Source organism: Lissotriton helveticus, chromosome 3_1, assembly GCF_964261635.1.
Source record: "Lissotriton helveticus chromosome 3_1, aLisHel1.1, whole genome shotgun sequence".
In the NCBI taxonomy this organism is placed as follows: Eukaryota; Metazoa; Chordata; class Amphibia; order Caudata; family Salamandridae; genus Lissotriton; species Lissotriton helveticus.
In genome coordinates this window covers 578,252,609-578,277,381 of record NC_136061.1, presented here as the reverse complement: position 1 = coordinate 578,277,381, position 24,773 = coordinate 578,252,609, and the positions used below count along the sequence as shown (strand labels likewise).

At 43.8% G+C, this 24,773-nt stretch overlaps 1 protein-coding gene across 1 annotated transcript in view; it reads left to right on the top strand.

Moving 5' to 3' along the window:
• The window catches only part of TSPEAR (thrombospondin type laminin G domain and EAR repeats), a 165,369-nt gene that overhangs the window by 73,873 nt on the left and 66,723 nt on the right, over positions 1-24,773 (top strand). The window contains exon 4 of the mRNA XM_078683707.1: positions 1,722-1,812. Within this exon, the coding sequence (XP_078539833.1) occupies positions 1,722-1,812 (91 nt within the window). The remainder of the gene's footprint in view (positions 1-1,721; positions 1,813-24,773) is intronic.

The window sequence follows — 24,773 nt, the reverse complement described above, 5'->3', positions numbered from 1 at the left end:
GCAGGACATATTACCTCACAGAACTCCTATTATTGGGAAACCTTCAAAGGGAGAGTGTTACAAATGTCACCACTCTGAAATGAGAGTCGATAGAAATAGCAGCAGACACATTGCCAGCAAGTTCTCCATTCATCTCTGGGTCGGATGTTGCTCTCGGAAACTTGTCCCTATGTTACTCACTGTGTATGTTTTCTATCCCCATCCCTGCTTCACTTTGTATTTACTGTACGTGATTCACTGTGTATTTCGGTGTAATTACTTCCTGTGATGCTGTTCCGTCGCTCCATTGATCCGGGAGGGTGCTTTGCCAGCAGAGTTCTCCAAATTCACATCTGTCCTCAGACCTCATAGCTGCTGCAGCGGAAGTAAGTCTGTTTTCAGTCTGCTGCTACCATTTTATTTGGTTGATTCATGCCAATGCACGAGGGAAAATATTAAAATGCATCAAATGAAAAAAAATGACTATATGGTATTAACCCCCAGATTCATCAAAGTCATGTTTTGCGAGTCCTTAATAGCGAATTTTAAGGATTCGCTATTAAAGACTCGCAAAACGGGATGCATGTAGAAATCGCAATATTTTTTGCGATTTCTACTGCTTCCTTATTTGCGATTCCCTAATAGCTAATCGCTAATAAGAAATGGCTTTCCCATTCATTCCTATGGGCCTAAAGGCCCATAGGAATGAATGGGAAGTCATTCCTTATTTGCGATTAGCAATTAGCGAATCGCAAATAAGAAAGCAATTTCAAGGGTGCCAGGGTGTCCAAAGGACACCCTGTTGCACCCCTGAAATGGTAATGTACACTGGTGTTGCGCACACACATGTCCCAAGGACATGTTTGTGTGTAACATACAACTTAGAAAAATGCACTTAAGTGCATTTTTCTAAGTTTTTGCTATTAACCACGTAGTTAGACTTCGCGGTAAATAGCGGCCCCAGATTGCGAATTCGCAATTTTTAAATGGTTCATGCATTGCATTAGATTCCTTAAATGCAAATAATCGCAATGTAGCGATTCCCAAAATTGCGATTTTTGCATTTGGGATGATGCATCCCAAATGCAAAAATACCGCTCGCAAAGGGCCAGATTCTCAGAATCTGGCCCTTTGCGAGCGGATTTTGGTTTGATGAATCTGGCTGTAAATAACTAATGTTAAGCTGCGTTAATCGCCACACAAGAGCACATTTTAGTTATTCAGCCTACAGGAAGTGATGCCTACAAAATTGAGAAAACAAAGGTACAGTGCATTAACCTCCAAGGGCTATGCATGCTCTTTATAAAGATGCGAACATTTGGAACTGGAGTGACATTTTGAAATTAGCCCATTGTAAACCCTTTGTCACAATTCAGTATTTTCGTTAGAAAGTAATATCTTTAAATATTTAGGATGATCTAAATGTCACTGGCAACGGTTTCAGCAGTTTCTTTCAAGCTAAAACCACAGTTTAAAAACCTATTTTCAGATCTTATCCTGCTAGCTTCTTTTATTTAATCGAAAATACATATTTTTAATAGGCATTTGCCTTCTCTTTAATACCTTAATTTGTGCACTTGCTACTACAGAAGTCGATTGTTTACTGTTTGAGCAATGTATGTGACTGGATGATTTCATGTGGTATCTGCATCAATGCATTTCATTGGCTGGTTACATGCTTAATTCTGCTTTGGTATTTTACCCTCATTAGAGCACGTTTTTGTTTTCTGCTTGCTTTGTAGTGTGGTGGGTACGTTGTTCCCAACGACCCTCAGTACTAAAGGGTCGAGGTTTTACATTGGGAGCAGAAAGAGGCGGAAAGGATCCTTCACTGTGAGTATATAACCCCTGAGACAAGTATGTTGGGGAATCAAGAGGTTTCTCAACAGGGTGGTGGGTCTGGGATAGTCATATCGAGGCAAAGCTGATATCTGATTGACCAAAGCAACAGCCCCACCAGGTTTTCACAGACATCAGCCACTGCTTGGCAAAATAAGCTGACCCAGGTACATGTGTAATTGAATGAAATCCATTAGGGAAGGCCAACAGATGTGAGTGGGACATAAAAGGACAACAGCATATCCTAACATACAGAAATAAACAAACCATGCACCATTGTCACTGTGCTTTATGGGAGATCCCAACGGCGGAGCTGGCCATATTATGTGGGCAAGGGTTCTACATCTGTGTGCCTGTCGCAAATGAATAACGATGAAATAGGGGCTGTAAATCACTTGCAGACTGCAATACCTTAGTGTGCCCATAGTTCTGCAGGGGGGATATTTGGCAGTGTGACTTAATATCTCGCTCGTCCCCTTGTGCTTAGAGGGGGTTTGGTTTGTCCCTTTCATTCCTCATTGCTCACTTTCTTGAAAGATTACTGTAGCATATCACCGCCTAGTTGCCGAGCCACTAAACGCCCACCTGTGAAATGGGAAAAGTGTCATTTAATAAACCTACTTTTGCAGATTTGGACAAATGATTGTAGTGTAGTTCCTATATTCCCAATAGGCTCTACACATTGGAATAATATAAACAGCAGTTTAGACGTAGGACTGAGGTCATCTAGGTCTCTACTGACTATATTAGACTTAATTAGTTTTGCCAGCTAGCTCAGAGGTCACTAGAAACTTTCTCGAATAAACAAGTAGGAGTTTAACTTCCCTGGATTGACAAGAAGGGATTAGCTTCTGACAACCATAAAACATGACAACTTTGCTCCCTCAGAATAAGAGTGTATCTCTAGAGTTGTGTGAAAACAATAGACAGCTATTTCACTCAGTCAATCGTGCATACTTAGTTTCACCAGAGTGCAGAGAATAGAGAGACGGGCGTTTTCAATAAAAGGTGTTATTTATTGAGCAGTCTTCTTTCTCATGCAAGAGAAATGAATTACCACAATTGCAATACTCATAGTAAAGTAAAGTGCGTACAGTAAAAGGAGTATTATGAAATAATACTGTAAAAGCATTGATATGGTTTCTTAGCCATATGATACTTTAAAATGGATAAAATATATACATACATATATACATTGACTAACGTACTCAACTGGTGCTTCTAAATACGCCTACCCCGGTGTACCTGACCTAAGCCTAATACGTGGGAAGGAGTAAGTAAGTAGCAGTTTAAGTTAAGTTGGTTTTGCCAAGAATCTGAATCAAGAATTCTCCTATGGGTTTAGTCAGCTCCGTACCTTGGTAATAGAAAGCAGGAGGTCTGGTATCTCTTTCTCAGGACTCGATATCCCAGCAACCCCCGAGGGCGGCTGAGAACACCGGAGCTGGATTTCTCGGCAGGAGAAAAGACAGCGTCTCTCTCAGTGCGTCAAAAGGGAGGGGCGGCGTCCGTGGGCTCTCGCATCAGCTAGGCTCTCGGGCAAGTAGATAGCCGCTCTGCTCCAAACCACCGTGTGTTTGCTTAAGGCAGCGTTGGTATATTTATGCCTGAAAGGTGCCGGGTTTGACGTAAGGTTGGACATAAGACGTCAATAAAGATGTCACTAAGAACTGGCCGTTCTTACAGTGCTCACAGGAGTTCTAGGACAAATCAAAACAAAAGCCATGGGGATTTACCAGGTTGCTGGAGGTTTGGTTTGTTTAGAGAACTCGTTGTACTCTCTAGGAGCCTGGGGAAGTAGCCTTGCTTAATCTGGACTGCATGGGCTACGACTAAATATGGATATGATTCTTATGCCTTTATAAGGATATTATTTATTATAACCACATAAGGGCATAAATCAGGAATATCGAATTAGGGTCCTAGATAGAATTACAACACCCACTCCACGATCTAATGTCCCTCATTACTTAAAACTAAGCAATAGTAAACATATAATGGTGCATGTGTTTTCCAACCCACCCCAAAAATGCATAATTCGCATTTGAAATGGTGTAAATACACGAAAATGAGTATTGGTACTGTACGCTTTTCAAGCAGTGGTATTCAGTAAAAAAATTGCATATATATATCAGCTGAATGAATTGCGAAAATTTACACATGAAATGGCTCTTAATACAGAAGAGAAGGTCGCGACCATTCCATCACATAATAATACAAGCTGTACATGTGCTAGAGGCTGAGGTAAAATATTGTCTCTAGAGTTCCTAAAATAGAAGCTCTGTTCTCTAAGAATAGTTCTACTTTAAGCAGAGTACTCTGTGCCAAAAAGAGGTAAATATTTTGGAAGTGGAAAAAAAATAATTTCGTTTTCAGGGGAAAAAATAATTCCAAATGTTTTCAGTAGCTTTTGTTTATCAAAGCTGAAGGCCGAATTCAGAGTTCAGGGAACGCTGTGTGCTCGTTTGTTTAGAAAATTATTCTTTCTGTTCAGGGGAGAACATCATTTCAGACAGACTCGCAAAAAATTGGTCTACAGCATCAGGTGAAAGTTCGACCAAGTTTGAAAATGCCGCAACAGTGCAGTCGTGAGAATGATTGCTATCATCGAGGTCAGGATCAGCAATGCTCACAGAAGGTTGTACCTGGGTGATGCTGCTCTCATCTCGTACTCCACTGTCACATAATCGTAGTGGTGAAGTCTCAATGAATGTCGTCATCAGAATAGGTAGCCGCTGGGGACAACACGAAGTATGAGTCGTTACCGGACCTAGCAAGGTATCTGTATCCATCGGTACTGCTGATGGTAGTGTAAGACAGATGTCCAACACGCATTCTTCTCCGCATAGCATACATCGAAGCACAGGTAAGATGCAATTCTGCCAGATAGGTCTGAATGAAAGAAACCAGGTCATATTCAGATCTCTTAGCCGGGCTAATCCAAGGACTTTAGTTATGCGGTCCCGATAGCGTACAACTAGGATCGTTTCTTCCATCGTTGCTGGAGTCTTGTCTGCGACTTGGCTTGCCATATCGGAGCAGAAGGATCAAAAATAAAATTCCTGCTACGAGTCCCAAAAGTAAAGGTAGGCCGCCAAAGACAGAATGGACAAAATTGGGGAAGATGCCCAGAACTGTTTCAAGGGTGTTAACAGTCCTGAAAAAATTGTCTTAAATACATGTGAGATGCCACTGGTATCTGACATATTTAGGATTTGGCGTAGCATTTCTGCGAAATGCACGGGGCAATTTGTTGATAAAAGGGTATGTATTTCTGCCGTTGTCCTTGCGACTTGCAGATCATACGTTTCTCTGGACGAGGTCAAAGGCACAGTCGTCTGTAAAAGAATAGACTTCATTCTGCTTAAAGTATCAATTCGAATAGAAGAGATATTCAAACGAGGCCATATTGCCGCCTCCATATCTGGATTGCTGTTTGGATACAATACTTGCATACAGCAAGTGACCATGGAACAAACGCTGACGAGATAGGCTTTCCCTGGCACCATGCCACAACAGCTGTGGTCCACTATTAGAATATAGCTCCCGTTAGAAAGCCGTCTAAAAAATGGCTCTATCTGTGTTGCAGGAGTGCCGTGCAGGTGACATGAAAGGTTATTTGAAGACCCCTCGCAGGTCCCATGCAAGTTAATGCCTTGACACAGAAGTGTACCACTTAGTGATCGTTTACAATTTTTACCACTAAGAAATACATTCTTTTGCTTTTCACTGTAACATGTGTGTGTATAAGGTAAATTTCATGTTGACTTGATGTACCCTTTACCCAACCTTTCACACTGGCCTGCTGGTATATATTCTTGGCAGTATTTTAATTGGAAAGTTGTTATCGGAATTGTAATTATTCCATGTATTATCCATTCAATGACAGGTCTCTCTGACATTGTCAATGGTAATCTCTCAAGTTTTTCAATGCTCAGAATCGTATAGTCTGCTCCTTTTTGTGCCAAACAGATTTGTTTATCAGTAAGGTTAAAGATAGAAAATAATGACGTTACGTTGATTAAACGCCATGGCACGTAGCCTGAACGCAGATTTTGCAACGTCCAGCCAAGCTGTACAATAGAACGTAATTGGGACTGACCATGTTGTAACATTAGTAAGTCTTGATCTATTATATCAATAGCAGATGATACAATACTGTCCAGTGAATATATTCTGGAGGACAGAGTCGTTAACCCATTGTCCACAACAGAAAGTGATTTTTCCAAATTAATACGATCAATTTCTCGTATTTTCTCTGCTGTTTCAATTTGCATTACTTTCCAAGCTTCGGTGTACGCAGCGTATATACCGGCCGCTATGAAACATTTTTGACGCTGTTTGCGTGGTCCCAGAATGAAATCACGCAAGTCAGCACCGTCTTTAAGTAAAGTCAAGTGTTGCTTAATTTCAGCCAGTGTGGATTTCTGTAGCCATTCGAGGCAAAGTTTCCCTACACTGTATGTTGTAACTATCCCTGGATGTTGTCTCTGGGAGTATCTTGGGTCTGGCCTGGTCATTTTGAACCCCTGTATTTTGTTCAGGAATCTATCTTGACAGTTATTTGTGTCTGTGGGCCAGATCAACCATTTTTTCCTATCAGGATGTGTTCTGTTTTGGTATAAAATATGGGATACGTCTATCTCCATGTCTGTAGTGCTATTACTATCAGGTACGGGCTTTGGAATAGACGGTTTGTTTAAGTCTTTTATCTTAGCTAGGCCAAGACAAGTAGTCTGTTGAACAGTGTCATTCAAGAATATTATTTGTTCTGGGATCATGCAGGCTCTAAATAATGCTTCTAGACCTTGTACCTGCCATTCTTTTGTACCCCAGATGGTTTTTGTTTCAATGTTGTTTTTCCAGACTTCAAAACCAAATGTAATCATTTTTTCATAAAATGTTTCAGGATAGATCAATTTAGTATTTGTCAGCATTGTTTTCATTCCTGTCTTATTTAACATTTTAAAATAAAACGTTTCTGCATCACTTGTGTTAAACCCTGAGAAGTATGGGAATTTCTCAAAGAATGTTTGTGAGCTGCTTTTAGGCGGTGTTGCACAATGTTCCCATTGGTTGTAATTAAAAACATTTCTAGGCTGTGCAGATTTATGCAAATAGTGATGGCCAAAGTGATTATAACAGTATAATTCTTCATAATTTGATGAACCCTGTAAGTAATCATGTTCTGTAAATTTAGCTGACATTACTAAATCTGACATCATATTATTTATATTTTCAAAGTCCCAATCATCAGAGAAAGTACTTGGTTTTACAAAGCCACTTCATGAAACTTTAAACTGATGTAGATATTTCAAGAGCTCAATCGGGCCAAAAATGTCAAAATCAGTTCTGTCCCATGCTACCCCGCCGGGTATTGGATTGGCTGTGACGTTCACTGATGATAGTTCTCTTTTCTCGATGTGAGATGACTTGTGAGGCTTTAGGACCAAGTTGATGTTCTGACTTGCTGTGTCCATTGTACTGTATTTTCCTTCAATGAATTTTCCCAAACAAAGAATCATGATGAGCCAAAGCAGGAGGAAAAGTACACCTAACACAATCCAAAATTCAATCCATGGAGAAATCAGATAGGTTTCTTTGAGTTGATGAAAGAGTTCTGTTACTTTTTCTTTGAAAGTTTTTGTTGCTGGCGTTTCTTCATGTTCACTTGGATCTTCAGAGAAGTCATCGAAATTGATGAAGTAGCCAGATGCAGTTCTGTCAATTGTTGGAATTGCTTCCGAATTTTCATTAGTCTTTGGATCCTTCTTGGAGACATTAGTATAGTCCGATGCTACATCATTGTAGACAGGTGTTTCTTGACGAACTGTTGCAATTTGGGTTTCAAGAGGCACAAGTTCCATGGCATTTTTGCATAGTCCTTTTCTATTCACTGAAGGTTTATTAAATGTGATTAGTCTCTCAGTTTGAACCTTTTGGATTGTAGCAAATTTTGGTACTCTGCTATTTCTTGGGAGTCCACTGGGCCTACTACATATTATTGGCCACATGATTGTGGTTTTACCAGGCCGATGGATACAACTCGGTTCTCCTTTTTACCAGCAAGGGGCGGTAGTACAAATGATCTTGTTCCGCTGACAGCTAAGACAGGTACTGCTTTTCTGTAAGAAGGCCCAAATTCCTTCTTCACCGCGATCTTCTCTCTGACCAGATCCCCAATCTTTGGAATCCAGACAGGTCTTGCTGGGACAGGTGGTTTTTCTTCAGTGGCTGTTGGCTGCTGTTTTAACTTTATGTTGCTCAGGCTTTTTCTTGTTTCATTTAAGTCCTATAAAACAGCCAAACGGTCTCTGATATCAAAGCATTTTTCTTCTACCACTGAAGTGTGACTATCAAGGTCCTGAATATGCATTCTAGTACCGAACAATAGTTCGTAAGGACTGAAACCTTTTAGAGAATTTCTTGGCAGATTATTAAGACTACGTTGGACACTTGTTAAATGTTAGACCCACCCATCACCCGAACCTAATACCCTCGCCGTTATAGATTGCTTTATGTACCGTTTTTTTCTTTCCACTACCGCATTTCCCTCAGGATGGAAGGGACAAGAGTACCGCAATGCAATGCCCATAATGGTCATGGCCTCTTTGTAAGCGCTAGAGCTAAACGCAGGACCCTGGTCAGAATGTAGCATGCCAATTGCGTATGTGCCGATAAAGACTCGCAAATCTTTTATAACAGTTCTGGCATCAGCCGAGCGCTGGGGCCACATCCAAATGAATCTCGTGCAGGAATCCACTGCGACCATGATATATTTATAGTTACCATCCCTTTGTAAGGGACCACAGTGGTCCAGGTAAACACAAGCTAATGGTTTATCTGAGATTAGAAGGGGCGTCTGTGCTGGTCGTTTTACTGTTGATACTTTCATTCTTTGGCATATTTCGCATTCTAGAACATAGTTCTTAGTTTGTATTCTCATGCGCGGCCACCAATATCTCTGTTTTAATAATGATATTGTGGCGGAAACACCAGCATGTGCAGAAGCTGGTGTTCCCTTCGTGTGCCGCTGTAATTAGTCCTAACCTGTGTTCCATGTTTGGAATTGCCCTATCCCCCACTCCAGGGATTCGAGCAAAAGGAACATTATTCGCATCAGTTATGTATGAGTACTTTACTGGAAAGCCTTTCGGGAGTGTTTTTCTTTCTTTTTTTACTGAAGCACTGCCTTCGCGGCTTCATCAGCCAATGAATTCCCCGCAACGTGAACGCCATCACGTTGATGACTCAGTGTATGTATCACGTGAGTCTTTTATAGTTCTTTCTGTAAAAGAACTACCTGTTCCCAAAGCGTTTTATGCTTGATTGTGCCACCTTTTGCATCTTTGAAACCGTTTGAACCCAGTTCTGCAAGTATTCATTATAAGACTGAACGCAGTAATATGAATCGCACACTATTAGTGTGGGGAATTCGCGATCGGTATTTTCAAGCGCCATCTTAAATGCTAGTAGGTCAGCTCGCTGAGCTGTACAATCTCCTAAAGATTGCATTTTAGTGACCAGTGGTCTAAATTTTCCTTTGTGCCAACGACCTTTAACAATCGCGCACGCAGCACTGTAAGCTTGTTTACCCCCAACAGCGGGTTGTGCTGATCCGTCTGTATATATTATACAGCCGTAATGTTCTAGAGGCAGGATTTCGGTCGGCAGAGGACATTCATATTCATATTGGAGAAATTCTTGTGTTTTTAAATTGGGATCAAATTCATATACTACGTCTGGTGCAGCAAGAGAATTAACCCATTGTATCCATCTCGGATGTACTGCTTTAGCATTTGGAATGCTAGCCTTAGTCACTGCTTCAAGGGCAGGTACTGGTGTTACGATTATTATTCGTTTACCTTGTGCTAGGGCTATTTCTATTGCTACAGCAGTCTGAACAGCAGTTAGAATTTTTTCAGTAGAACTGAATTTCATTTCAGCTTGTGTGTACAAGTGTGATTTGTAAGCTATTGGTACCGTTTCTCCCTCATTAGAGGTTAGGTACGTGAATCCGCATCTTCCTGGGATGACTCAGATTACACGGTTGCGTGTGTTTTCACGAGTTTGTAATTTTGTTTTAGCTAACATGTCTGTTTGCAATGATCTTAAAATTTCTGTATGTTTCTGAGTCCAATTGATTGGTTTGAAATTAGGTTTTATTAATTCATAGAGAGGTTTAACCCTCTCCGCATAATTTAGAATGTATGTTCTTCCGAAATTCAGGAAACATAGTATTGATTGTAAGTTCTTCAGCGTTTTAGGTGCTTAGAGTACAGCACACTTCTCTAAGAAGTTGTCTGCTAGGCTTTTGCCTTCACTTGATAATTCATATGCTAAAAATAGGACAGTTAGATGGGCAATTCTTGACTTTTTAAAGTTGAATTTGTAACCCTCAGCTGCGAACCCAAGTATTATGGTGTTCACTCTTTTCAAGTCAGTATCCAGGTCATCATCTGTTAGATAGATGTCATCGACATAAGATAATGCTTCATCACCATATATTTGTAGTAACTCTGTTACTCTTGCTGAGAATAATCCTGGGCTATTCTTGAATCCCTGTGGGAGTCGACAGAAGTTTTTTTGTGACCCCATTATTGAGAAAGCGGTCAAATACCTGCTCTCAGGTGCAATGTTTTGACAAAAGAATACAATAGAGATGTCTAATGTCGTTTTATATTTTTTGCGCACGATGTTATTCATTAGTGCTGCACTGTGTGAGTTTTGTACTGCAAATGTTTTGCAACAGGAGTTTAAGTGTCTGCAGTCCAAAACTAGACAATATGAATCGTCTGGCTTGGAGACAGGAAACAAAGGATTGTTCATTTGTGAGGTGCATGTTTCAATCACCCCTTGGTATTCAAGTTGATCTAAGATCTCCCTGACTTGTTTTTTAGCTTCTTGTTTAATTGGGTACTGCCTTTGTGCAGTGGGTTGACATTTTAACTGGATTTTGTGAGGAGGAGAGTCCTCATCCCATCCTACATGATTTTTATATAATGCAGGAGCTTGGACCACTGCCCATTTTCTTGCATATAAGGATTTTTTATGAATTTAAATATGATTTGAGAAGGCAGGCATAATCATTTCTTCACCATGAGGGCACTCCCTGACAAACTCTGGTGGCCAGTCTTTCTCAGCTAAAAGGATGTCATAGCCTTTCGAAAGGTTATCCCAAAAGAGACCCCTTACTTTCCTGGTCTTGTCCCCCTCTATACGCAGTGTTATTTCGTATATTTTAGGAGGTTTGCTAACTCTGGCATCTGCAGTTTCCACCTGAATGTATTCATTCGTGTCCACTGTCTCCAGAAGATTCATCAGGATCTTGCGAGCTATGGTCACTTCTGCTGCGCTGTTTAGCATTGTCTGGGCCCACTCTCCGTTTTTCAGTTGTGTCCTCAGTATCCTCGGCATGTTTAATTATTTTAATACTAGCTACCTTCTTTCTTGGAAATTTTAATTTTTTATTTTGATGAGCAGGTTCCTTGTCTTTGGACTTGACGTGCTCTTCCCTGTGTTCTGACCGTCCTCTTCTTTCCGATTTCTGTGAGGAAGTCTGAAAAGATCGAGAGGGACGTGTATCAATATCTTGATATCTATCAGGTTTTTTCAGATTATCCCTATTTCTAAGGTTGTATCTTTTCTCAGAGGGCTCCCTCTGGGGAGTCTTGTTTCCTCGGTCCGGAGATCTTTCTCTCCGTTGAGGAGACCTTCCTCTGGACTGGAATCATTTTTCTTTGGGAGTTGATTGTTTATCACCATCCCAACTCTTTTTTGGAGTGTTTAGATTATTTTTAATAAAGGTTTTTTCAGGATTTTCAGTTAGTTGGGGTTTTACTGGTTTCCCACCCAAACTATCTCTTCCTAGTTCTTCATAGGATTTTTCTATGATTCTGGCAAGTTCAAAAGGTTGTTCTGCTATATCTGTTTCTTTCAGTTTCTAGCGGATCGCCACAGATGCTGCTTCTCCTTTTATGTTGGCTAGTAATATAGCCGAGACCTGCTTGAAGTCTTTCAGTAATTTCATACCCAGAGTTAAAGCAGGTTCTGGACCGTATTCATTTTGAATCTGTCTTAGCACATCTGGTATTACCGCCATAGACGGAACACCATGTGTTTTTGTATAAATGGAAGCAAAGACTGTGTCCCAAGTGTCACAGTCCTCCACATGTGGTGCGATCCCCATTGGAAGACAGATAGTCAGAATTCTGTGTTTCTCAGTAGGTGTAGTATCAGGAAATACTGCCTCTATCTGAGTAATTTTTTGTGCTAACCTGATCGGAATTTGTTCCCGTTTTGCGGGTGTTTTACCAAGACATGATTGTATGTTCTGTGGTGTAATTTTGTTTGTGTTCCCCTGATGAGGGGTCAGCTGTGGAATGTTGATTGCTGGTTGGACTGTTGAAGTCCGCATTACATATTGGACCAATTGTCTATGTATTTTAATTAGTATTTTTAGCTGAGCTAAAAGTTCCCGGTCTGACATTTTATCAATGTCTGGATGTGGTGTGTAGCTGGCTAGAACCGGCCACGTTGCTCCTCGTATACCTAGTGGACCGAGCCTGGTGATGTGATTTTTATGTTTTAGGGCGCCTTTAAACCAGAGCAGGTGCTCTTGGTAATTTAATGGGATATCAACCTCCTCAAAAGGAGTGTATTCATACGGAGGTTCCTCTATTTTGTAATAGTGGAAGTCGTGTGTCACAGCATTTGCTGCTGGGAAGTGTATCCATGAGTAGAATACCTCTGTCTGCCGATATTCATGGGCCTCTACCACGAATATGACTGTACCACCTCAGGATGTCAGCCCATTTTCTATAAGTTTAATAGTTATAGTTCTTCTTATGTTGACTGGAATGAATATAGCATTCGGGTCATTCTGTTGGATATTCGTGTCATCCAACAACAGTTGAGACGCTGTAGCATCTCTTTCTTCGTCCCCGTCAGGCATTTTACTGACAGAAAGTTTTTTTGTTGCAGATCAAGTTTCAAGGAAACAAAGATTAGGTGCACAATATTTTGGAACACTGTATCCTTCAACGTTGACTAAACCAAAAACTATACATAGGAATCTCTTCCTACTAAGTTCCGGCGGATTTTAACCTTTTACCCACTCCAGACGTCTTTTGGAGTATTTACGGGAAAAAGGGGTTCTGTGTGAAAAAGCACGACTGAGTTACTCTAGTGTCTTGCGTTAGATTATCGCCTTACCAAACGTTGGGCGCCATGTAGTGTAGTTCCTATATTCCCAATATGCTCTGCGCATTGGAATAATATAAACAGCAGTTTAGACGTAGGACTGAGGTCATCTAGGTCTCTACTGACTATATTAGACTTAATTAGTTTTGCCAGCTAGCTCAGAGGTCACTAGAAACTTTCTCGAATAAACAAGGAGGAGTTTAACTTCCCTGGATAGACAAGAAGGGATTAGCTTCTGACAACCATAAAACATGACAACTTTGCTCCCTCAGAATAAGAGTGTATCTCTAGAGTCGTGTAAAAACAATAGACAGCTATTTCACTCAGTCAATCCTGCATACTTAGTTTCACCAGAGTGCAGAGAATAGAGAGACGGGCGTTTTCAATAAAAGGTGTTATTTATTGAGCAGTCTTCTTTCTCATGCAAGAGAAATGAATTGCCATAATTGCAATACTCATAGTAAAGTAAAGTGCGTACAGTAAAAGGAGTATTATGAAATAATACTGTAAAAGCATTGATATGGTTTCTTAGCCATATGATACTTTAAAATGGATAAAATATATACATACATATATACATTGACTAACGTACTCAACTGGTGCTTCTAAATACGCCTACCCCGGTGTACCTGACCTAAGCCTAATACGTGGGAAGGAGTAAGTAAGTAGCAGTTTAAGTTAAGTTGGTTTTGCCAAGAATCTGAATCAAGAATTCTCCTAAGGGTTTCGTCAGCTCCGTACCTTGGTAATAGAAAGCAGGAGGTCTGGTATCTCTTTCTCAGGACTCGATATCCCAGCAACCCGCGAGGGCGGCTGAGAACACCGGAGCTGGATTTCTCGGCAGGAGAAAAGACAGCGTCTGTCTCAATGCGTCAAAAGGGAGGGGCGGCGTCCGTGGGCTCTCGCATCAGCTGGGCTCTCGGGCAAGTAGATAGCCGCTCTGCTCCAAACCACCGTGTGTTTGCTTAAGGCAGCGTTGAAATATTTATACCTGAAAGGTGCCGGGTTTGACGTAAGGTTGTACATAAGACGTCAATAAAGTTGTCACTAAGAACTGGCCGTTCTTACAGTGCTCACAGGAGTTCTAGGACAAATCAAAACAAAAGCCATGGGGATTTCCCAGGTTGCTGGAGGTTTGGTTTGTTTAGAGAACTTGTTGTACTCTCTAGGAGCCTGGGGAAGTAGCCTTGCTTGCGTAGCTGCATGGGCTACGACTAAATATGGATATGATTCTTATGCCTTTATAAGGATACTAGCAGCCCGTCCCGACGTTGTGCGGGTATGAATTGCTACCGGCCAGTAGTATATTGTTTTGTAGGATTTCGTTTTGATAGCATTTCTTGTCTGTGACAGGCCTGTGAAATGCTCCGATTCACAGTGCACTGCTGATGCACTTAAGAGTGCGTGTTCAGTAGTTTGTGAACTCGAGTTTCCCTACTTTATTTTTCCTTGCAATATTATAAAGCGCGAACTCGACAACATGGCATGAGCACAATTTACATTACAGAAGAACACATTAATTTGTGGTAGGCACGGGGAGACAAAGCGATTTGCCTGGAATCACAGGATGTTGAGCTGATGCTGAGATTCGAACATAGCTCCCCAGCTCTAAAGTTCGCAATTTTAGAACTTGTGGCGGGAGGTGTGTCTAAAAGTGTATGTCGGTGCTGGCCATCAATGAGAGAGGCCAGTGCATTTTTCAAATCGGTGGTGAAAAAATATGAGTATGTTGCTGGAGATGTGGGCCCCCGTGCCACCAATGTACTTACCGGGGGAGGGTAAACACCCATTATTCTGCAACTTTCTTTCTGCACACCATCACTCCGCATACTTTCATTACGAAAGTACCATGACTCCGCAATGCCATTATAACGCATGGCATTACATTTTATATGCTTTTACCATGCATACATTTACCACGAAATTCGTTGTAAATGCATGAATGGTAAAAGCATGGTTTTTTTTATGTTTGGATAAGGTAAGTATGGGTATAGGGGTATGTGGTTTGGGGTACTGAGGTATATGTTTTGGGGTGTTTGGGTATTTTAAGGGTTCAGATATAGTTTTGGGTTATGGGGTACAGGGGTAGTTTTAGGGTTTAGGGATAGGTATGGGCTTTGGGGTACAGGGGTATTTTTAGGGTTCAGTGCTAGGTTTGGGTTTTGGGGTACAGGGTTATTTTTATGGTTCAGGGCTAGGTTTGGGTTTTGGGGTACAGTGGTAGTTTTAGGGTTTAGGGATAGGTATGAGTTTTGGGGTATAGGGGTATTTTTAGGGTTCAGGGGTAGGTTTGGGTTTTGGGGTACAGGGGTATTTTAAGGGTTCAGGGCTAGGTTTGGGTTTTGGGGTACAGGGGTATTTTTATCGTTCAGGGCTAGGTTTGGGTTTTGGGGTACAGGGGTATTTTAGGGTTCAGGGGTAGATTAGGGTTTTGGGGTACAGGGTTATTTTTATGGTTCGGGCTAGGTTTGGGTTTTAGGGTACAGGGGTATTTTTAGGGTTCAGGTGTAGGTTTGGGTTTTGGGGTACAGGGGTATTTTAAGGGTTCAGGGCTAGGTTTGGGTTTTGGGGTACTGGGGTATTTTAGGGTTCAGGGATCGGTTTGGGCTTTGGGGTACAGGGCGATTTTTAGGTTTCAGGGCTAGGTTTGGTTTTTGGGGTACAGGGGTATTTTTAGGGTTTAGGGATAGGTTTGGGTTTTGGGGTACAGGGTATATTTATAGGGTTAAGATGGGTTAGTATTTAAGGGTGTTGGGGTATTTTAAGGAGTAAGGGTGGGTTATGATTATGGGGTGCAGGGGTATTTAAAGGGAGCAGGGTAGACACCCGGAGCTGGAATTCACAGAACCTGGGAAGAAAAAACAATGAAATATTGGGCACAACGCGCGCTTTTTTTTCCCGTAATCCCGCGCCCCACACACGCCCACGCCCCCAGCACACAGCCACAGCACACGATATGAGACATGGCATGAAGGACGGAACGTACCACACGCTCCCCAGCGTTTGTCACGCCTTCTGCACACGCCCACAGCACAACACAGACACGCCCACAAGGGACTACTTTGCTGGCACGGTTCTTTTACCTTTTAAATGTATATGGTGGGCGTCTGCATAGCCTATGTCCTTCTGCTGCAACTGCCCTTTCCAACGCTGTATTGGGTGTTGTGATTGGTGCTGTGGTACCTGAGATTACCCGTCTCAAAGGTTTGGGCTATCTCTTTATTATATTAGTATAGATTATTTATTATAACCTCATAAGGGCATAAATCAGGAATATCGAATTAGGGTCCTAGATAGAATTACAACATGATAACCTCTTGAAATGCGAAATGGGCAGTACAGAAAAGTGAGGGAAAGATGTGCAGCAAAGAGACCCCACATCTGGATAGCCCCTTCTGGCGTGGTGTACATAAGACAGCTAGTTTGGTACTTACGGGGATGTAGGGAGTACAAGTACTGAAGCCTCACTGTCTCCAGATGTTCACTACATCCTCAATTTAGACAATCTGAATGACTCAATGGCTAAGCGACTGAGGTGCTGAAGCAAAGCTTTTGCACAGCAAGGGTCGTATGGCTTTCACCCTGCTACTCGGCCCCACACCATGGATACAAATGCAAACAAACTAAACATAAGCAGGTCTTTTTTTGATGCTCAAATCAATGCCTTTACATGTGAGTTTTAAGAACAGGTGTGAGAGAGCGCAACTGACCTAAATGTATGAGTACATCACACTTACCTGTAGTAAGCACAAATCATGAGGAGAAATGCCATGAGTGCTAGTAGTATCTGCAATTATATTCTGAATGTATAGCTAATGTAGAGATTTAAGTAGAAGTGGAACTAATACAGAAATGTGTGACACTATATGATTTTATTAGATGTGATTATTCCTGAATTCATGTCGTGTAAGCTGCTAAAATGTAAGATGGCATGTGGTTAAACGCAGAATGTGGTAGGCCTCAGGGCCAGAGCTAGAAGGGAAGGGGAAGGTGTTTCTTTTCACGACATAGATTGAAATAATGTTTTGGCCATTGCATTTATGGGCCATGATTTATAGATGTGTTTACTGAATAATAGAATAAGAGTATTAACATGCTTTAATTAATGAAGAAGTTGAATGCTATAATCATTATGAGAAATATTGTAGGCCTGAAATGTTTTAACATTGATTTACACGTACATGTCTGGGCCGAGAAATGTTGCGAAACCTTTTTGGAAGTCTATGAGAGTTGGGTTCTTGGCTGCAGATGTCTGTCTGCAAGGGAAAAGGGGGGATCCAATTATAAATGAATGAATAGAGGTCTGTTCAGTAGACGGCCCAGACATGGAGGAGGGTTCTGGAATGTTTAGGGGGTATCAGCGGGCCGGAGAAGAGTCTGAGAAGCAAGGTCAACTCCAACGTATGAGGCCCAATACAAAGCAGCATGGAAAAAGCCAGAAGCTACACCACGTGAGGGGCGTCTCATGAGGGGCGTCTCAAATGTTGTTGACTGTTTTGTATTAGGGACAGCACCCCTGGGTGGAGTTAGAGCAGATGCCTGAGGACCCTTTAGAGAGCTGATGGGTAGGCAGAGAGGGGTCATGACTGGAGAACTATAGGTTTTCACCAAGAGACTTAGAGTGAGTGACTTCCCTTGGGGGTCATTCACTGCTGACACCTTTGTTAGGTTGGGATTTGGTTAAGTAGGGATACCATCTAGAGCAGGGTAGGGACAGCCTAACCTGTGTGTTTTCCTCCAACTTAAATGAAGGAGAGATATGCGTCAATGCTGATAGCTTTATTATTCTTAGAACTTGTGTTAGTAATTTCCGTTGCTCGTCTGAGGGCTTTCAGAGAGCACATGTATGTAGTTGGACCTGTGTATCTCGTGAATCTCATTCTGAGATGCCTGTATTTGCAGCTTATCATATCTTTACAATAAACTTTTGAAAGCTAGAAGTTGTCTGTGATCTTTTGGAGTGGGGTCCTTTATTGGGAGAACTAGCTTGGGAGAGAGGCACTTTCTTCCTCAAAGACAGGCAACAAAGGTTCAGTCGACCAGATCGAGGTTTGGATCAATAGTGCTAAGGTATCGATCAAAATCTCGCCCTTCCAGTTGGTAGCAGAGGATGGTTGCCTTCTTGAGGACGGTGACCTAGGCCAGGTTAGCTTACCCCAAGGCCCCTAGAAATCGATGATCGGAAGAACCGCCCGCTGAAGAAGATCCGGATGACGTGAGACAGAAAAAGCAGCAGTATCGGTCGAGAGTGAGTATAAAGGGTCATGCGTGTTAGATTGCGGTGTTTTTGTATTGTATCTATGTTGTAATGTCTGGCGGAGTTGAATGTCTGTAGAGTGACTGTGGAACAGGTTGTGAGCGCGCGCAACCGGTGGAAATCTTAAGTTCAAGGAGAGCTTAAGTGGTTCGGGTGTATCGGACACCCAGAGTAATTGTCAAATAGTGTGAAGGGGGTCATGAGGTACCATTGATCACCCGAAAGACCGAGATAGGGGGAACGTAAGAGTGAGTGCGTGAGTAACGGACGCTGGTCGGAGGTTACTGTGTGTGTAAGCAACCTATCAGAGAGACGATAGACATTTCGTCAGTTGTGTTGACAATTACATATAGACTGTGGACGTACAGTCGAGGGAAGTGACCGCTTGGTCGGAAGTAGTCATTTTTCGGTGTATGAATGGGACGCATGCATGACCGGGAGACGAGTTGAGAAAGGAGGGGTGCTGCTGCGAAGCGGAGAAAAGTGACGTCAGGAAGTGTCGCGACGTGATTGGCCGACAGGAGAAAGACCGCGCTGTGATAGGCCAGCTAGCAAAGACGTCAGAAAGTGTCGCGACGTGATTGGCCGACCGGAGAAAGACCGCGCTGCGATAGGCCAAGTTAGCAAAGCCGCGACAGGATTGGTGGATTGTCATCAGGAAGTAAACAGAGTAGCGAGGCTGGATATTGTGCGTATAATTATGAAGTGTTTTAAATGGCTGAGAGCGGTGTTCAAAAAAGAGAAGCGGGGATCGTATGAGGGGGAAGAAGCCCCGCCGGAGGGTACGCCAGCTCGTTACATGGCAGTGAATGTTGGGTTGCATACGATCCTTTGGATATCAGAGTGGAGTAAGATTACGGAAGGAAATGAGGAACTGACGTTCCCGAAGTACGGGACGTTCAGATTAGAGGTGTTACATCGATTAAAATCAGTCATGACCTCAATGAGACCCTTGCCTAGACCGACCCAGTTTGAAGCCCTTGATGCATGGATTAGGGCAGCGCATGAAAAGAATATGAACAGACGACAAGAAAGGGTGAAACGATCGGTAAGGGCAGTGCAGGATGCCAGGTGGGATGCGGATGCTAAAAGATGGAGAGTGCATAACATGGAAGTAAATAAACTGTACCCAGTGTTAGAGGTGCCCGTAAATAAAAGCCCCCTAGAAGAAGATGATGAGAGCGAAACAGAGGACAGCCTGATAAACAGATTACTGACAGACAGGCCACCCCCGTATAATAGAGCAGGGGGAGAGGTCGAGCATAGTGAAGGAGAAAAGGGGGGCAATGCAGGAGAGCATAGACCGCTTCCCAGTTCAGAGTGGGATCCGGAGGCAAAGAAAGAGCTGTCCCAGCCTAGTCAGGTGCAACAGGTAGTCGGGAGGTTTGTGGTACAAAGAGCGCCGGAAACGGAGTGCGCCACATCCTACGGATTACCAGATGCACTACAGGTACCTGTTACCATAGGTCCTATAATATCGATATATGACCAAGAGAGAGCAAGAGGGGAAGAACGGGTACGGAAGGACAGAGAAAGAGCAGGGACGGCAAGGAGGAACGATACGATCAATTCCCCAAGTCAGATGCCGATACCCAGAGAGTGGAGCACCCCGATGCACACAGCAGGGGACCCAGGAGGGGATCCTGGGGGCCCTAGATGGCCAGCGGATCTGAGGGGAACCGGACGAAAATCCTTTCAAGAGCTAAATGAGTACATGAAGAAGTGGGATGAGGCAGTGGAGGCTCACAAGAGCATCATAGCTGCAGAAGCTGAAAGGGAAAGTCAGGACAGCAGAGCTCGGACTCACTGCGGGGCTGGGGAGAGCAGCCCGGAGTGGGACTGTAGAGAGAGAGATAGTAGGGGAGTCACCCATTGGGCCCGGAGTGGGGATAGAACAGACCTGGAAAACGGGGGCCCCGAGAGTGGAGGGGTGGCGTGCCCAATACTCAGTGAAGGGGAGAGGAGAGCGCAAGAGTACAGAAACAGCTTTAAGTGTCCACACTGTGTGCCCGGCACCAGAGAACAGAATGGGAGTTGTGAGAGGTCGCACCATAGTCCCTGTGATGACGGAAATGAGCGCAGCCCAGGGAATATGGGGAACCAGGAAGGATCGTATCGGATACTGAGCGATACTAGGCAAAGGGAGAGTAGCGACCAGAGGGAAAATAACAGAGAGGAGTATGGTGCAAGGAGAGAAGCAGGAGAGAGTGGGCAGAGCAAGAGTGGGGGTAACAGGCCCGTGTTCCATCACCTTCCAAGATCGGATGGCCGAGCATGGGACCTGGAGAGATGGGAGCAAGGGAGAGCACTCATTAACTCTCCCGAGCCCAAACGTAGAGCTCGGAGTTGGGATGGTAGGGAGACCAGTGAGCCCCCTTCGAAAGACATATTGCGAGCTGAGATAAAAGCTAAGAGACTCGATGTCGCCAGCTTAAGGTCAGACCTGGATGACATGATAGATGGTACCCTGCCTTTAGAAAGAATGGAAATGTATGAGCAGGATGAAATACTGTATATGGCAAAGGACATCACTCGGAAAGCGAGAGCAATCCATGAGAAGTTAGTTGAACTAGCAGGCAAATATATGGTGGACCTGTCAAGAACCAAAGCATTACAGGGTAACCACAGGCTACATTACACAGATCGAGACCTAGATGAGAGGAGAACGATTGGGCTGAAAACGCATATAAGGGAACTGATCACTGGAATAAGGACATGGAGGGCACTAGATAAGTGGGAAGAGAGGTGGTCCAAGAAAGGGACCGGCAGGAGAAGCATGCTTGGTATGACACCAGGAAGGCTGCAGGGAATAGAAGCATACCCTTTGCGTGAAGTCGCCAATGGGAACTATGTGCATGTCCCTTGGAGTAGGGGAGATTTAGCTGCTTTTACCACCTCCTTCCCCAAATTGCGGGAAAACCCAGTGGAGTGGTACAAGCAAGTCGAGAGATTTGTAAAAATCTCAAAGGTCCTATGGATAGATCTGAACACGCTGTTCGACATTGTAGTACCAGGAGATCTGTGGACAGCATGCAAGGTTAGCGCTGAGTGGCCCACAACGGAGCCGGAGAGAGATGCTAAGACTAATGGACCGTCCGAGATTGTGATGGCAAAATTCGAGAGAGTGATGACTTGGCTGAAAGAGAAAGTGCCAATGCAAGACATAGATTGGGTCAGAATAGACCGAACCAGACAGGAACCCAAAGAGACAGTCCACGAATATTACGAGAGATTGCTGAAGGCGTTTAAACAGTATAGCGGCCTGGATGTAATGGATCCAAAAGACATAGGGCAATTCGTGTCCAAGTTCGTCCTGGGACTGAGACCGGATATTAGTTTAATGATTCAGCAACACTCGATTTGTTGGCAAAGTAAACCCCTAGACGAAATACTGAGGTATGCCAGGTACTGCTGTGATGAGATAGACTCCAAGGCTAAGAAACTAAAAGAAAAGTTGATGGTGGTACAGATGCAGGCAGCAGGAAAGGGGGGACAGCAGCAACAACAGCAAGGAACAGGTACAGGAGGAAAGAAGCAGTACAGTCAGAACAAGGGCAATGAGGAGAGTTCCACCTTTAGACCCAGATTAGACATAGCTGCCTTGAAGAAAACGACTAGGTGCCACCAGTGTAACGAGGTGGGGCATTGGAAACGCGAGTGTCCCTACAATGTAGAGATAGGAGAGCAAGAGATAGAGGAGGAAGAGGTCCAGAGCGCGCCTACAAGAGGGGTGACGCCATACCAGGGAAAGGTGCTAAAAGGGGGGGCTCCTCCCCGAGCCCAGTTCCCGCAACCTCCTCGAGTAGGGACTATGGGTAAGACCTATAGACAGATGCCCCTGTTTGTAGAAGGAGAAGAGTGCTATTATGTGGACCCATTAACCGGACAGAGAGTGGAAAGAGAAGACTGCACCCTCGGGGCAGCCTTGGAGGTGGACCAGAGGGGACCCTATGTCGAAGCAGAAGTAGCAGGGTGCCCCACGACCTTTCTGGTGGACACAGGAGCCACTAGGTCCACGATCAGATCAGCTGCAGTTCCAGACCTGCCCATGTCTGGAGAGACCATACAAGTGGTGGGGGTCGCAAACAGGAGAATAACCAGCCAATTGACAGAACCGGTACAGGTGAAAATAGGGAAGTACAGTGATGAGCACCAGTTTGTGGTTTGCGATTCAAGTCCTGTGTGTCTGCTAGGCAGAGACCTGTTGTGTAAATTGAATTGTACTATATACTGTACACCTCAGGGAGTGGAGGTATTGACCAATGATGATGACGCAGATTTCAAAGTTGCAAACTCAAGAATATGCGTGGAGCTGTACCCTACTTTGACAGTAGATGAGCTCCCCTGGGACTTGAGAGAGACAGTGGCACCAGAAGTATGGGATTTCACTGGGGAAGAGATAGGATTGGTCAAAGGGGTGGACCCAGTGAAAATTGTAGTGAAACCGCATGCTGAGTTCCCAAGAACACCCCAATATAAATTGACTCCAGAAACGATTGCAGGCATAAAGCCCGTAATCGAGTCCATGATTAAACAGGGAATACTGAAAGAAATCGTGGGTAGTCCATGCAACTCCCCGATTATGGGCCTGCAGAAACCAAATGGGAAATTCCGGATAGTACAGGACCTTCGAAAGATTAATAACATAGTCGTTTCGTGTTGTCCAGTGGTACCGAATCCATCAGTGATACTGTTTCAGATTCCATTCCAAGCTGAGTGGTTCACTGTGATCGATCTTTGTCAGGCTTTCTTTTCGATCCCTCTGGACGAAGAAAGCCATTTTCTTTTCGCATTTAAGCTGGAAAATCGCGTCCTAACATGGTGTCGTATCCCTCAGGGGTATACAGAGAGCCCATCGATCTTTAACCAGCTTTTGAAGAAAAATCTTGAAAGTCTAGTGCTGCCCCAGAAGTCAGTTCTGGTCCAGTACATAGACGACCTCCTCGTGGCGTCAGAAACAGAAGAAGCTTGCAGGGAGGACTCCATTGCTCTGTTAAATCACCTAGCTGCCAATGGGCACAAGGTGTCCCCGGGAAAGTTGCAGTACTGCCTGACAGAAGTGCAGTACTTGGGACACAGAATAGAGAAAGGCAAGCGAAAGGTGTCACCAGACAGGATAGAGGCGATCATGAAAATGAATGCGCCTAAGACACAGAGAGAGGTCAGGATGTTCCTAGGGATGGTGGGCTATTGCCGACAGTGGATCGCGAACTTTTCACTGAAAGCAAAGCCCTTGCAAAAACTGACGCACAAGGAGGTGAGCGATCCGGTACCATGGGACAAAGACTGTTTGATGGCATTCTTACAGCTGCGAGAGGACCTGTGTCGTGCTCCGGCATTGGGAATGCCTGATTACAATAAACCATTTTTTCTTTACTGTTGTGAGAGAGAAGGTTGCGCGTTGTCTGTGTTAGTCCAAATCCATGGGAATGCCCGTAGACCAGTTGCTTATTTCTCGGCTACTTTAGACCCAGTAGCCGCAGCGTTGCCCGGATGTCTCAAATCCGTTGCTGCAACGGGTGTCAGCATTGAGAGATGTGAAAATATCGTCATGGGGCACCCGTTAGAGGTGTGCGTGCCCCATTCTGTTGAACTGTTGATGACCAGGACTAAAACACAGCATCTGACCAACAGCAGGCTCACGCGCTATGAGCAAGTTATTCTTGCTGCAGAGAATGTGACCCTCAAGAGATGCTCTGTTTTGAACCCTGCCACCTTGATGCCACTCCCAAATGATATCGAGGATGATGATGAATGTACAGACCATGACTGCCTCGATGTGACTGAACTATGCACCAAACCCAGACCCGACATCGTAGATGAGCCACTGACCGACCCAGACGAAATTTTCTTTGTCGATGGCTCATGTGTAAGAGACGAAGTTGGGCAGTTGAGAGCAGCTTATGCTGTTTGTACAATTGCTGGAGTTGTAGAAGCTGGATGCCTGGAAGGAGTACACTCCGCTCAGGTAGCCGAGATTATTGCCTTGACACGTGCTTGCTTGGCAAGCAATCAAATTCGAGTCACCATATACACCGACAGCCAATATGGTTATGGGGTGGTTCATGATTACGGGCAGTTATGGTCTCAAAGAGGGTTCATGACCTCTTCAGGCTCTCCCATTCGCAATGGAGAGTTTGTGCGCCTGTTGTTAGAGGCGTTGCAATGCCCAGCAGGTATCGCAGTTGTAAAGTGCACCGCACATACCAGAAATGAGGACTTCGTCTCGAAAGGCAATAGATATGCCGACGAAGTCGCGCGGTATTGCGCAGAACAAGGGTACTCTTTCACAGAGGTGGAAGTGGGTGGAATAAATGTAAGGACTGAATTAGCCATGATATTGGAAACTGTTGATACTTGGGATGAACTGGCAAACATGCAAGAAAATGCTCCTGATTTTGAAAAAGAAACATGGGAAAAGGCAGGATGTGTAATGGGTGAGTCCCATTTTTGGGTCTCAGCAGATGGCAGAGCAGTGTTGCCCAATGAGATGGTG